The sequence below is a fragment of the Apium graveolens genome, chromosome 10, assembly GCF_009905375.1.
Source record: "Apium graveolens cultivar Ventura chromosome 10, ASM990537v1, whole genome shotgun sequence".
Classification (NCBI taxonomy): domain Eukaryota; kingdom Viridiplantae; phylum Streptophyta; class Magnoliopsida; order Apiales; family Apiaceae; genus Apium; species Apium graveolens.
Window position 1 is genome coordinate 234766376 of NC_133656.1, and position 15695 is coordinate 234782070.

General features: G+C 40.1%; 2 protein-coding genes across 2 annotated transcripts; both read left to right on the plus strand.

Moving 5' to 3' along the window:
* The first annotated feature begins 7541 nt into the window (after positions 1-7541).
* LOC141692061 (zinc finger protein 2-like) lies at positions 7542-8302 on the plus strand. The gene is made up of 3 exons (XM_074496803.1): positions 7542-7593; positions 7698-7741; positions 7841-8302. Exons 1-3 carry the CDS (start codon positions 7542-7544, stop codon positions 8300-8302), a joined length of 558 nt encoding a protein of 185 aa, XP_074352904.1.
* Positions 8303-11978: 3676 nt separating this feature from the next.
* LOC141688980 (nicotianamine synthase-like) lies at positions 11979-12972 on the plus strand. The gene has a single exon (XM_074493133.1). It carries the CDS (start codon positions 12013-12015, stop codon positions 12865-12867), a length of 855 nt encoding a protein of 284 aa, XP_074349234.1. The 5' UTR covers positions 11979-12012; the 3' UTR covers positions 12868-12972.
* The last annotated feature ends 2723 nt before the right edge of the window (positions 12973-15695 follow it).

Here is a 15695-nt window from a genome sequence, read left to right on the forward strand (position 1 = left end):
CGGCTAGCCTTTTACTCACATAATATACCGGGAGCTGGACACCATCCTCCTCTCGGACTAATACTGCACTTATTGCAAAGTCGGAGACGGCCAAGTATAGGATCAAAGTTTCTCCTGCTTTTGGGTTGGACAACATGGGAGGGCTACTGAGATGCTTCTTTATGTTCTGAAAGGCTTCCTCACATTCTTCGGTCCACTTAAAGTTCCTCCCCACTCCTTTGATTGCTTTGAAGAACTCTTGGCATTTATCGGAGGATTTTGAGACGAAGCGGTTTAAGGCAGCCACTCGTCCCGTTAAGCTTTGAACATCCTTCACCCGTCGAGGGGATCTCATCTCGAGTAGGGCTTGTATCTTGGCTGGGTTGGCCTCAATGCCTCTATGGTTGACAATAAATCCCAAAAACTTCCCCGATTCAACCCCAAACATGCATTTCTGGGGGTTGAGTTTCATTCTGTACTCCCTTAGGATCTGGAACATTTCTGCCAGGTGGCGGACATGATCCCTCGCTTCTTTCGATTTCACCAGCATGTCGTCTACATAGGCCTCCATAGTCTTCCCCAATTGATGTTTGAACATCTTATTCACCAGCCTCTGATAGGTTGCCCCCGCATTAAGGAGCCCGAAGGGCATCCCGATGTAACAGTAAAGGCCCCGATCAGTAATAAAGGAGGTGTGCTCCTGATCTGGCCCATACATGGGGATTTGGTTATATCCCGAATAAGCATCCATAAAACTAAGCAGCGCGTGCCCAGCCGTGGAATCAACCAGCTAGTCGATTCGGGGTAGAGGAAAGCTGTCCTTCGGGCAAGCTTTGTTCAGGTCGGTGAAGTCTACACATGTCCTCCACTTACCATTGGGCTTCTTGACAAGCACAGGGTTGGCCAGCCATACGGGGTAGAAGGCTTCTCTCACAAGTCTTGCCTCCAATAATCTATCCACTTCTTCTCTGAGGGCCTCTGCCCTCTCTCCACTAATCGGCCGTCTCTTTTGCCTAACCCCCTTCTTTTTCGGGTCCAAGTTGAGACGGTGGCACATGACATTTGGGTCAATCCCTATCATATCGGAGTGTGACCATGCAAAGACATCCAAATTCTCCCTTAGGAAGCGGGCTAGATCCCCTCTCAAGTCAGGACTTAGCTTAGAGCCTATTCTGAGTACCTTGGAGGGATCATTTGAGTCTACCAAGATCGGGATTGTGTCCTCTGCGGCCCCGGCCCTCTCGACCATTGAGGGCATTCTCGGGTCTAGATCTGCTCGAGCCTCGCTAGTTTTTTCCATTTCCGTGATTGCCAAACCTTCCGCATCCTTGAGCTCGGTTTGGTGAGCTTGGGTCGGGTTTATCAAGCGTTCAGAGGTCGCAGTTACAGTTCGAGTGATTCCGTCGGGTGGGTCCATAGTGATTGTTATTTCTTTGTGTGCCCACTTCCCTCTCCTAAGTGTTGCAGTGATTTGTTCTGGGCTCTCTTCTTCATCACTTGCTTCCTCTACAATCCCCTCTTGTATCAACATGATGGGCTGAGATGCTTCCATTAGTAAGGCCCCTGGGCGTGGTTCCACATGAATTCCCATGTGCTCGAAGTAGTTCTCGGGCAACTCCTCAATTGAAATCAAATTACAAGTCTCGTGGCCCTCAGGACGTATTCTTTTCCTGCCCTCTGCCTCTTCCATGGGGATGTCGCACTCACCTGCTTCAGCTATCTCCCTTGAGGCATTTCTTGACTCGGCCGCTTTGAGTGCCTGGTTGTAGCAGACCCTGGATTCGTATTGACAGCTCTTCAAGATGCCTACCCCCGTGGGGGTTGGGAATTTTATCGTCATATGATGGATCGAGGTCACCATCCTCATTGCCCTCATAAGGGGTCTGCCCACTATAACATTGTAGGCACAAGGCTGGTCTACGACTGTAAACATAGCGATTTGGGTGGCCACATGAGGCTCCTCTCCTATGGTCACCGGGAGCCGAATTGTCCCTTTCACTCCGATCGAGTCTCCCGTGAACCCGTACAGGTGCCCACCTGTTGAGGTTAATTCTCTATCCAATAATCCCAGTTTTTTGTAGGCATCATAAGTCAAAACATCAGCCGAGCTCCCGGTGTCCACCATTGCTCGGTGAACATTCACCGTCCCAATCTTCATTTTTATGACTAGGGCATCGGTATGAGGGTAATGCACCCATTTTGCATCATTCTCTTTAAACACGATATCATCGACCTCCCTTTCAAAGAGCTCCGGGGGCCTTTGGCTTAGATGATTGACGTTGGTGAGCGGCTTGTCCTTTGCTTCCCGGGCATATCTGTCCATCGCCTTCCGGCTGTCTCCACCAATGTGAGACCCGCCTAGAATAATATGAATACTACCAGCCCGAGGGACCCTTTCTTTGTCTTCTGGGGGTGGAGGAGGGACGGTATGATAATCCGTCCTGTGTCTTCGAACCTCCTTGACAACCCACTCCGTAAGCTTCCCTTGTCTAATCAAAGTCTCGATCTCATCCTTTAGTTGTCTACAATCAGCTGTATCGTGTCCGGTGGCCTCATGGTATGCACAATACTTCGAAGTGTCTCTTTTATTGTAGTCTGTGAGAGGAGTTGCCTTCCTGAATACCCCCTTCCCCACATATGTAGCATATATGTGGTCGATAGAGGCTACCAGAGGGGTGTGTGTCTGCCATTTGCTTGTATAAGGCCTTCCCGAATCTTTAGTGGTCTCTTTGCCACGGGCAGACTTTTTCGGGCTCGAACTACGCCGATATGTCTTCCTCCTTTCGTCAGGGCTTGAGGATCGATCCCTCTTGTCTCGATAGCTTTCGCTGATTTTCAGCTCTCTCATCGATTTCTCTACCCTCTTGAAGGGTTCGGCTTGCTCATAAAACTCGGCCAAGGTCCTCGGCTCACTCGCTTGGAGGCTCTTCCAAAATTTCGATCCTTCTTTCAGCCCTGCTATCAAGAAATTTTTGATGGTCTCCTCACTGGCTCCTCTCACCTTGGGGACCTCGGCGTTGAACCGACGAAAGTATTCTGCCAAGGGCTCCCCCTCCCTTTGCTTGATGTTGGCTAACGTGGCCACAGGAGGCGAATAGTGGAGGGTCGACTGAAATTGTCTGACGAACAAGTCCTCCAATTGCCTCCACGTTCTTATGCTAGCCAGTCCCAACTTGGAGAACCATTGTTGGGCACTACCTCTGAGTGATGCCGCGAAGAGTCTGCAACGGGTCATCTCCGGCACCTGATAGACTTCCATCTCAGTGTTAAATTGAATAAGATACTCCGCCGGGTCGGCTTCGCCGTTGAATAGAAGGTCGGGGTTGTGCCTAAACACCCGAGGTAGGGGGGATGATCGGATAGCAGCCGTAAACGGAGAGGGGGCAGCCAAAGCAGGGGGCCCTCTCTTCTCTTGCTCCATCTCATCTAAGATCCTTCTCAGGTCCCTTACTCTAACAACTTCTCCTTCTCTGTCACTTCCCGCATTACTCGAATGATGTGAGCCCTGAGGTCGTTCGCGGCGTCCCCCTCCTCCAGCTCGGTCCTGCGACTCCTCTTCACGATTGTATCTGCGTCTATGTCGCTCCTCCCTCCTGGGTGAGGTGTGTTGACGTCTTTCCGGAGGGGTCGTTGCCCGTTCCCTTTTCGAGCCTCTTTTATCCACGGGCTCTTTCTCTTCTCTCTCCTTCTTACAATTCTCCAACTTGAGCCTGAGGTCATGTTCGCTTAGTTTTCTACCCACTCGGTCTAGCACGCTAGTTGACCTTGCCTCAGATGAAGCTGGCTTCGGCCCCGATCTCGTAGAGATCTGGCTGCCCCGCTCATCATGGCCTCGGGGTATATCTTCCTTTTCGCGTGATATTTCTTTCTTCTGTTTGGTCTCGGTTGCCACGTCATCAAAATCGTGGATCAGCTTCTTCTGAGGGCCTTTGCCCTTCCAGCTACGCTGTGAGACCTTGAGGCGGCGCGCCTTACGCTTGGCGTTCCGGACCGAGCTTCTTTCTACCTTTGACATTCGGGCGTTGATCTGATTCATCTAATCGGCCAGCCCTTCGAGATACGTCATCACAGCCTGCCCGTCCACGGTTGCAATTGGTGGAGGTGGCGCCTGATTCTCTGGGGGCGTGTGTTCGAAAGTAGGGTCCTTCTTGCCTCCGCTCCCTGGTGTCGTCGCTTGCTTGCTTTCTTTGGTCATCTTTCTCCCTAAGATGAACGAGCCCCTCCTTCTAGCGCCAAATGTTATAGGGAGAATTTCGTATAACAATGTTGTGGAGGTTAATGGGCGGAACAAAGATCAAGGACAGTGTTTGAGGGCGGAGGAAGGTTGTTTGGTGGTGGCTGAGCTTGTATGTGGACTCCTTAAGAAAGAATAGGGTTTGTTATTCTCTATCAAGTGTCGACTCATGTCCCATACAAGTGCCTACGTACCCTATTTATAGGGATCAAGCCTCACGTAGTTCTTGGGGAACAAGTCACGTAGGCTAGGGTTAGGACTCTTCAGCCCGTGCAGCCCAAACCCACGATAAAGTCAGGCCTTCAGCCAATTAGTCACGTAAATCTCGATCGGCTCCACACGCTTCCTACAATCTCGCGGCATCTCCGCAATCCTTCCCGTGATTGTAGGAACAACCCGTGTCGACCCCGAAATCTACGAGCAACTCAGTCATCTATGAGTCACTTTCCATGTTGCACACAAAGTCTTTCGATGCGGCCCGGCCTGGTCACCTCGGCCCGCACCGCCTTCAAATAATAAATATAATGTTACCTCTGTTTCTATAAGATGTGGGCTCATGAGCTCAGCCCGCGTGTGGGCAGCTAAGCCCACCTCGCATGAAGGCACCTGAGCCCACCTCGCGTGGGCACAACCGAGCTCAGCTCGCATATGAGAGCCCAAATGACAAATGTGAGCTCACCTTACATGTGTGAGCCCAGCTCGCATGTCCTCACTTGAGCCCAGCTCGCATGTTTGAGCCCAGCTCTCATGTCATGAGCCCAGCTCGCATGTCCTCACTTGAGCCCAGCTCGCATGTTTGAGCCCAGCTCTCATGTCATGAGCCCAGCTCGCATGTAAACTCAGCTCGCATGTTACGAGCCCAGCCCGCATGTGAACCCAGCTCGCATGTTACGAGCCCAGCCCGCATGTGCTGGCCCAAGTCATATAAATCCATGGTTCTAGCCCACACACAAGAGTCCAGCTATTTAGTGCACCCACAGGGACCTGTTTAGGGCCCATGGCCGAAAGCGGGCATAACAGTTGCTATACTATATAAAAGTTATAGTTACACCTTCTCCACAAGTAGCTGTTTTTGGCGTAGTGGTAATCGCTAGGATCCTAACAAATGGTATCAGAACAGGTCACGGGTTCGATTCCCACAGTCACGCATGTTTATAGATTTATCCCAAAGGCATGGTGTGCCGCCATGGTCTTAGACAGGGACAGCCATTTCTCAGACAGGGATTTGATAGTGCTGGCAGATGCTTTTCCCAGACGGGGATTTGATAGTGCTGGCAGATGCTAGGGGATTATATCGAAACGTGACGCTGACTGCTACACTATAAATGTTATAGTTGCACCTTCTCAACAAGTAGCTCTACTTTTGGCATAGTGATAATCGCTAGGATCTCAACAATTTGATTAAGAAGAACCGACGGTCGTGAGATGGGATAGTCAAAATGGAGGTTTAATCCAATTATACTCATTCTGGTTATTATAATTTCGTATTGATTAACTATGTAGTTAAATTTATCATTTTCTATAAATTAAAATGTACAATAAAGATAATAGTTTACAAAATAAGTTAATAACGATATACAATTTTATTTACACGATCGAAATATTTTGAGTGGAAAAAATTAAATGTTGTATATTTTAAACTGAGGGAGTATAAATGACATGACAAATTGGAACAAAGATATATATTCTGTTATTCACTACTGAATCTGATTAGTGATATCGCAGATTGTGTTGTGTTCCTAGATACAGACACGACTCTCCGCAATTATAGCCGACCAAGAAAGATTATTATCTCATTATTAACAACTCTAAATACAACTCACCATGTGTTATGTGAAGCAGGTAGCCCATTCATTAGTACTTTATTAACTTTAAGTATTCTTGACAAAACTGTATTTTCCAATATGCCCGAACCCGATTATATTGAATCTTACTAGCAATGGCCATTAAAAGTCAAACTCATGTAAAATTATTAGGTTCTTCATTATAACAAATACAAAAATTTCTGCCCGTACATCGGAGAACAGAATTAAGTGGTATTTGGTATGGTTTACACTAACTTATTTATTATAATACTTTAATTGTTACATATGTTTTATACACATGTATGTACGTGTAGTTCTTTTTCAAATCATTTTTGTTACTTTAAACGAGGGTAAAACTCCGTATATCATAACTACTCATTATTATATTAATTAATTCGTTAATTGATCGATTAATTAGTTATTTGATTACTTTTCCGAATATATGAGATATATTTGATTATTTAGTTAATTCATTTATTCTTACATGTCCTTCAATTGAAATTGCCCGCTAACAAAATTCAATATAAATAATCAGTAATTAATTTATTTCTAATTGCATGTTCTATAACAAGTTCTATATAAGTAGTTTCTTAATGTATAAAATAGATCGAGCAAGTAAATGTCTACCGACCGAAAAACAATGGTATTCTTTTTTCTTAAAATTTTTTAGGAATATTTCTTGTACTATGGAAAGATCGATTTTGCTTGTCCCGGAGTAACATGCATAGAATCACACAAGTAATTAAGAACTTTAACTCAATTAGTCAAGATCCCGAAAAGGATACTAATTCGGAAGATGCAGTTAAGTACTTACAAGGTACATGATCCTAGGAGATTAATTAATAATTAGACTAGCGTCGCATATATGATTAAAGTATAAAAACAAATACTGCAACATTCATGAATCTAGTGAGTGCGATTAATTAATCGACCGGAAAGAGACTGAGATTAATTATATGTATATGTTTAGTCTAATGTGAAGGTTTATCTTTATCGTGATCATGTACCCTAATTAGAAAATTTAAAACAATACTCCAACTATTTGTCTACTTGATTAGACGAGAAAAAGATAGAAAACCCACTAGGTGGGGCTCGTTCATACGATTAATTGGTTAGAAAAATTTACAATATATCATATGTCATGTATTGATTAATTATAGGTGAATGGACTCCTCCATAACATTAGTAATTTTTTTATAAGTCATTTCATCAATGATACGTTATTTTATAACAATTTTTGATATTGTATTTAATACTTCTTGCCTCAATACACATGTTCACAATTCAAAAGAAAAATGAAAAATATAGGGTTTATTTATAATATTCAAATTTATAAAATAAATGAATTATTATTAACGAAATATTGGTACAGTGATTGATCTGTATAATTTTATTATATATTGTAAAAATTCAGAAGTTCGATTTCTAATATACGTGTATAATCCATTAGTAAAAAAATTAGGTTATTAATTCTATAGAATTCTTTATTTTTGACAAAGACCGACAAGATCGAGATTGCAATAATGGCAGTATTGGAGGCGACAAAACCCTTTGATTCCCCTTTGATTTGTGCAGGTGTTTGTCTCTTCCCCCTTCTTCTTACTCATAATTAACCCCTAAAACACACAGACACTACTACACATTAAATATTCACTTCATTTTTCTATTTTTCGTTGCAGAAACATTTAATCTCACCACCTCAATATCCGTACCTCATACAATCGTAATATAAAACCATACTCTTGCTTCTCATTTCACTTACTCCTTTCAAGGCTTCCTTGCCTTTTAAAAATTTACTTGCTGTTTATTCCTATAAATTTAGGTAATTATGTCCATTGATCTGAATCAACCTAGTCAAAATGAGTTCAATCTGCAGCTCTTACTCGACACTTCATCATCGTCTTCGTCTTCTTATCAATGGAATTCAGTTGATCCACCGCGAGTTTTTCCTTGCAATTACTGCACGAGAAAATTCAGAAGCTCTCAAGCACTAGGCGGTCACCAAAATGCACACAAGCTTGAAAGGACCTTAGCCAAGAAAAGTAAGGAGCTCAGCTCAGCTGTTAATCGGCCTCATGCAGAGTGGAACCATCAGTCAGGGTCCGGTGATTCGACAACTGTGCACCCAGTGGGGATGGAAATGGAGCTTATCGAAAGAATTAGCTCCGGTGAGACGAGAAATGATGAGTCAAGAAAAGTACCTGGTCAGTCTTGGAGTAAGGGTTACGAGGCTGAGATTGTTCATGAGGAATCTGGACAGCTTGATTTATCTCTTAGACTTTGATTAATTTATTAGGTCATGACCTAAACTTTTAGTTCGATCAATGCATGTAATGATTTTAAAGTTTATGTTCGAGTATGCCGAAAGCCTAGGTATTCGTATTACTAGTTTACTGCTGGATGGTAATAGGGCACATCGAGTGATAATTGACTATATGATCGTCCCTTCTTTAATATTAATTAAGTAATTATTTTAACAAAACTCACTTCATTGTTAATTGTTTACTTTCTGTTCTTAATAGTGTGAAGGTACGAGCTAGTGTATGTTCATGTACGTTTAAATTTGTTTTTTAATTGTTCTACATTTTTCTTTAATAAAACATACTTAGCATGCCCCCATATTGTAGGATAACATTTCAACTCTCGATATACCCTGACATTACTGATACATCATGAGTTATCGACCAAAATGTACTCGTCGGTCGGTATTTATACTAATTTATGATCGCATATGTCAGTAGGTCAGTATACGTCGGTATATGTCGGTTAATTTTGAGTCGGTCGGTCAAGTTTGAGTCGGTTGTAAAAGTACACGTTTTGGCGGTGAGTGTCAGATATTTTGCATTTTATAAGATTTATTTATATGAATTGTTCAAAGTCGCCTTTAAGCTCTAGTTTTTTCTTTTTTTAAACTTGAAAAAAAATATGTGAATTAATATTTATGTTGTTCTTTTCAATATTTGATACTTAATTATTCTTACAATAATACTATATACGGTTTAGTAATTTTTTACATGTAAAATTGATACTCAATTGTGCTTTATTAAAATGGCAAGTCCAAGCAACAATGATAAAAAGTTAGTTATCTTCTTGTGATTTCAATAGTCAAACCATATATAATAGTGGTAACAGATCCGGATCAAATTAAAAGTTGATATGGTGATTAGATGGATCTGAAACTAGCTCGGTTAACTGAACTAAAACTAAATTAGTGAGACATTAAGTGGGTAACAATGCACTCCAGAAACGACTAATCAAACATGTCATGTTCAACTACGTAGTGTTTAATCTATCTTATTATCTTGTTTCGACATAAATACTAATGAGTTTAATCAATGAGTTTAATCTATCTTGTTTTGATCCTCTTTTCACTTGAACAAGTTGTTTAATTATTCACGCAAAGGTCGGGATACATGGTGAAATGAAAATCTTGGCTCCAAAAACCTGTGCACAGGAAAAAGTGTATAATTATTTGTTATTGTCCTGATCTCTGGACTGTTACCGATGCCTTAAATTTTGTTGATATTTCAATTTTACGGGCATTTGATTAAATATGATTAATGATCTGTTTAACAGGAATGAAAACTTCAATATCATGTTGGATATTTGTAATTTTGGTAAATGGAATGGTAACCTAATTCAGTGGTTAAATTATATCATCCCCACTGATTTCATATTATTCTCATCGTCATTTACCTCCATTCCAATACCTTTTATTTTCATTTCCGATTCTGATTCTAACCACCTTCCAAACTGTCTTCTTAATGTCCTGAGATTTTGTTATGATAGTTACTAATATTAGTCAGCTAACTAATATTAGTGACAACCTAGCTAGTGGTAAAAATGTGTAGAGACACAAAGATTGGAAGAATATATATATTTACGTCTTTGCCGCTAGGTTAACCTCAATAGCTCGTGCAAAAGTGAATTTTATTGTAATATTTCATTCGCAGGCCATAGAAACAAAAGAAAAATGAAATTCAGAAGTCACGATATCAACTCGCGTAAATTTGCCTGGTTTAGGTCTTCTGCATCATAAGGGATTAAATTCTGAAGCAGTGGATATTTGAAGGGCTGTTTAACTTCTAATATGGGGATACTAATAAAAAGGGCCTCCATGGGCCTTATGCGGGCCAATAATGGGCCTCATAGTAAATGGGTTTCTGAGGCTTAGGCTTTTCGGATATTGTCAGATTTTATTGGCCATATCAATCCAATCAACTACATATAAAAACCTTGTATTACAATGCTTTTTCCGAATCTAAACGAAACTCAGAATTTACATTAATTAAATTAACGAGTTAATGCCTAATTACTAGTATATGAAGAAATTTTGACGGGCTATTTTTTCAATAATTATGAAGGGTTCCTGTATGTACAAAATCGCTATCAATAAAAAGTATTTAATCCGTAAAAAAATTATTAAGCACGTTCACGATCACATATTAGACAAACCCGTTTAAAAAATACGACTAGTTGACCTCGTGGACCAATTAAGCAGCCTTGTTCATGCGGGAGATTCATTTTCTGCAAATTAAGGTGTGAACTGGACCTGGAAAAGGATCATGGGCTTGGTCCTTGGATTAATCCTACCTCGTATGAAATGAATATCAAAATATATATGCTCTTAACACGTACTATATACCTTATAAACTTTCCTACGGACGCTGCCTGCATTTTATATAGTGAACTAAATCTTTTTTTTTATTTATTCGACTAAATATTAAATTATGTTCGTTGTAGATACGATCATGTTAAATTATAATGTCTCACATGATTATATCAATTTATTATTACAAACATCATTATTTGCATATTATTAAAAAAATCATGTTCAATATTTAGCAAAGAAAGAAATCACGTTTATAAAATTTCAACATATAGTTATAACTCGTAAAAAAAGGTTCTAGAATTCTCACTAAAAATTTATGTTTATACAGTGACGAAATCAGAATGTACGAAAAAATTATGAACAAATTTTTCAGGAGGTACTTAGAAGTTATCACATTTCATTTTTACCTTTATTATTTTGGACATGATTGGTAGAATTAAATTCTCGTTCCTCATATTATTGCTACAAGAAAAACGAACACGTGGCTGTTATATGTTATATGTGGGATTAATCAACGGACAAATGAAATGTAATAATCCGCGTTAGTGTTAGTCAAAATTAATATTTATAATTGTTCAAGTTGTTCAAGTTGTCATTTCTGATCAGGTTTTTAAGCGATCACTCGTATCCTTCAGTTTAAAGTCGATTTTCACCTAATTTTTAACCGAATAACCTCCTTTCAGATTAAATTTGACAGTGCGTATTTTTTAATGTAATTCCTCTTAATCTCGGGTATTCAATTTCAAAGTTCTACGTGTGAGAAGTGATCACATTTCGTTTTCGCCTTTGTTGGACGTGATTGGAAGAACGAAATCGTCGTTTCTCATACTACTACAAGAAAAACAAACATTGTGATTGTCATATTATATGCGAGATTAATAAGCAGACAAGTGAAATGTAATAATCGACAATTAGTATTAGTCAAAATTAATATTTATAATTGACCGATTATCATTTATGATCACGTTTTTAATCAACCACTTGTATCGATCGGTTTATAGTCGGTTTTGACCTAATTTTTAACCGAATAATCTCATTTTAGATTAAATTTTACAGTGTATTTTTTTAATGTCATTCCTCTTAATCTCGGGTATTCAATTTCAAAGTTGTGCGTGTGGGAATTGAGAAAGGCCACACTTACGTAGTTGATTCCAATCATAGCATCAAGCTCCATGCCTGTATTTGACTTATATTTTAATTAATTTATCTTGTAAACAACATTCATTCTACACAATACCGTATAAACCTAAATTGATTGACAATGATACCTATAAAATAATACCTAATCTCGCTACTATAAATAAAAGGCATATGTATTCGAACAAAAACACAAACACAAACACATTTTCCAAGTAACACAAGCAAGAAGAGTAACTACTGTAATGGCTTCCATGCAGAACTCAACTCTCGAAACTTGTGTTCCAGCTGACTACCTTATAGCTCGCGTAACGCAAATTCATTCGAGCATTAGCAAACTCGAATCCTTGAGGCCTTCGAAGCAAGTGAATGCATTGTTCACTCAACTTGTTAATCTTTGCATTCTGCCATCAACCATTGACATATCAACCATACCACACGAAACACAGATCATGCGTCAGAGCCTCATCGTGCTCTGTGGTCGAGCCGAAGGCCTTCTTGAGCTTGAATTCGCGACGTTCTTGACTAAAGTACCACATCCGATGGACAATCTTGATTTGTTCCCGTACTACGGAAATTATGTCAAGTTAGCCAACTTGGAAAACACGATTCTTATGGAGAATGGTGTGTTGCAGCCTAAGAAAATCGCGTTTGTTGGGTCTGGACCAATGCCACTTACCTCGTTCGTACTGGCAACCGAACACATGAAGTACACAAGTTTCGATAATTATGACATTGATGAATCGGCTAATAATGTGGCACGGCAGCTTGTTGGTACTGATGTTGATCTAGAGAAGAGAATGAAATTCAAAACGTGTGATATATTAGACGTAAAAGAGGAGTTAAAGGATTACGATTGTATCTTCCTGGCAGCTCTCGTTGGAATGGACAAAGATCTGAAGGTGAAGATTATCGCGCATATTAGGCATTATATGAAGGAAGGAGGGTTTCTGCTTGTGAGGAGTGCAAATGGAGCTAGAGCTTTTCTGTACCCTGTGGTTGAAGAAGACGATTTTTCGGGGTTTGAGGTTCTCTCTATTTATCATCCTACTGATGATGTGGTTAATTCAGTCGTCCTCGTTCGTAAACCTATATTCTGAGTGCTGCAAGAACCTTTACTTAAGTGTGTTAGTACTATATTTGATCTTTTGATGTTTTTATCCTTTCGAACTAGTAGCGAAGGTTTTGCGAGTGTTGGTATTGTAAAAGAATGCCATTGAGCATGCTTGTATTGTCTTACTAATCATCAATAAAAGTTACGTCATTGTTATATATGTAGACTACAGTACGGAGGATGGTCCAAAGTAAACGATTTGTGTAACATATATATATCATACTGCAGAATAATACTACCACGATATGATATGCTATATAACAACGATTGGTGTAGCCGACCAACCCTTAACATGTGTTGCTCACCACAGTGCTATTGCATTCACTTGTATACACCATCACTTCATTTTTTCATGAAAGCTATCCTGCTGCATCTTCTGGACATGATTCTGTTGTAAATCTCACTAACAAATATAGCAACATAGAAGCAAGTGTATAAAGAATTTAGCAAGTTTAGGCCAAGACCACAGTTAACAAAACAAAACATGCAGGTAAACAAAATTAGTAACTGAAATAACGAAGAGAGAAAGAAAGATGTACCTGAAACCATAGCTTTTAACAGTGACTGAAATAAAGGTTCACAGATACAAAATGCCAAGAAAATGATCACAGCTGAGTCACCAGGCCTTGCTCGAAGTCCTGGCTGCTCTTGAAGAGAATATTGCCCCTACCTGCTGCTTTGGGATGCGCACAATATCTCCATCAGGATAAAACAACTCGGAGTTTATGTTAACAGCAGCAACAAAAGCTCCACTTCGACCAGCACCTCAGTCGCCGGAAAATATCAGCACTTCAGGACTTGTGGGAGAGAAATGCAGAGAGGTTGAAGAGAAGAGAAGAGAATGTAGTGTGTATAATACATTCACTTTAACCTCTATTTATAGGAGAGGAAAAAATGAAACTGTCCACACACTTAATGTCTGAATTAAACTGCTTCATTAATGAAAAAATCAAAACTGATCAGATTTTGAATTCATTAATGAAAAAATCAAAACTGATCAGATTTTGAATTTAAATTATTTGTAACAGCTTTTCACATTAACACTCACATTATTATCAGAACTTAAGTTAAGTTCTGATTTGATTCATCAGTACTTAAGTTCTGATTCTGATATCAGAACTTGTTAAATCTGATTTTATTCATCAGTTCTTAAGTTCTGATTCTGATATCAGAACTTGTTACAGATCAGATTATTTGCAGGTTCAATATATTTAGACTAAGTCCACTAACAAAGTGACTTAGTCTATTTCAGTACCCAGCCCAATAATCCAGTCACCGATAAATAAATTCGAATTAAAATAATTCTCAAATAAATAAAATCCTCGCCCAGGTCGCCTCGCGTACGCGAGACGCCGAGACATTCGCCCAAATCGCCCTTCGGTCCGGTCCGGTGCGGTGCGTGGCGTGGCGGGGCGGGGCGTGCGTGTGTGTGCGCGCGCGTGAAGCACACAACAACACAATGGACCATCACACACCTTAGTAGTTGTATACTACTCATGTGGGTAATACCATATAAAGCACACAACCCCCTTTATTTATTTCAATGTGGGACAAACATTCTCAAATTTTCCAAACTTTTCCAAGCTACTTTCAACTCTCATTTCATATGGATTTCATTAAGAAAATTCTTAAAACCATACATGAAAATTTAAGTTCAAATATCATTAAACAATTTTCAATCATTAGATTTTAGGATTAACATCAAGAACATAATTAAATTAAGCTCTAAAATCCTAATTTTCTAACAATCCCCCACAAATCCATACAGAAATGTGATCAATTTCCCATCATGACTTGTTTTTCAGAGTCGGTACCCTTCTGGGTTTGAACCCTCCTAATTCATCTACTTCAATGGCTATCGGACTCAGATGGAATGTTTCACCTTGAATCTTAATCCGTTTAGTATAACCATATTCCATAGACGACGACAAGTCAAATGTTATGGTGCCAATCTACGGCTTTGAGACATTAATGGTCGTGTCTCGATCCTGTTCGTCGAATGCTTCAAGGATTAACCCTATCCTCTAATTGCGACCACACAATTACATTCGCTTAGCTGGGCATCTCCAGAGATATACTGCCTCTATCTCGTCAAATGACTTGATCCCATTCAGAGTTTTAACACTCTTGCTTTTCTGGCAGTGTCAATACCTTCTAGGTTTACAGGGGATAGACTCAGATACTATAATATCATCTATATAGCAAAGGTACTACCAACTCATCCTTACAGCTTGTTATTACCCATTGAATACACTTCGAGGGATCTCCTCTCATGTGTATTGGGTTCCCACTGTTGATGAATTATGATGGGTTGATAATCCCATCCCCAACCTTGACTTAAGGACCACTGCAGGTTCCAGTCCTTTAGTAAGAGGATCAGCTATATTATTCTGAGTTCCTATGAACTATATAGCTATGATCCTATCAGTCACTAAACCCCTTATAGACTTGAGTCTAACTTGGATGTGTCTCTTAGTTTTAGCATTATGCTTTTTACTGCTAATCTTGTCGATAGTTGTTCGACTATCACAGTGAATAGCAATAGCAAGAAGCGGTCTGCTTACTACAGGTATTGCAGATATGAGTCCGTGTAACCATTCAGCCTCCGTCCCTGTGGCATCAAGTGCACACAACTCAGCCTCAAAAGTAGACCGAGTAACAATAGTCTGTCTGCTTGACTTCCAGGATATTGCTCCACCAGCCAAGGTGAACACGTATCCAGTCACTCCATTGGAACCAGACTTCTTAGCTATCCAACTTGCATCACTGTACCCTTCAAGCACACCGGGAAATCTCCTGTAGTGTAAACTAAGG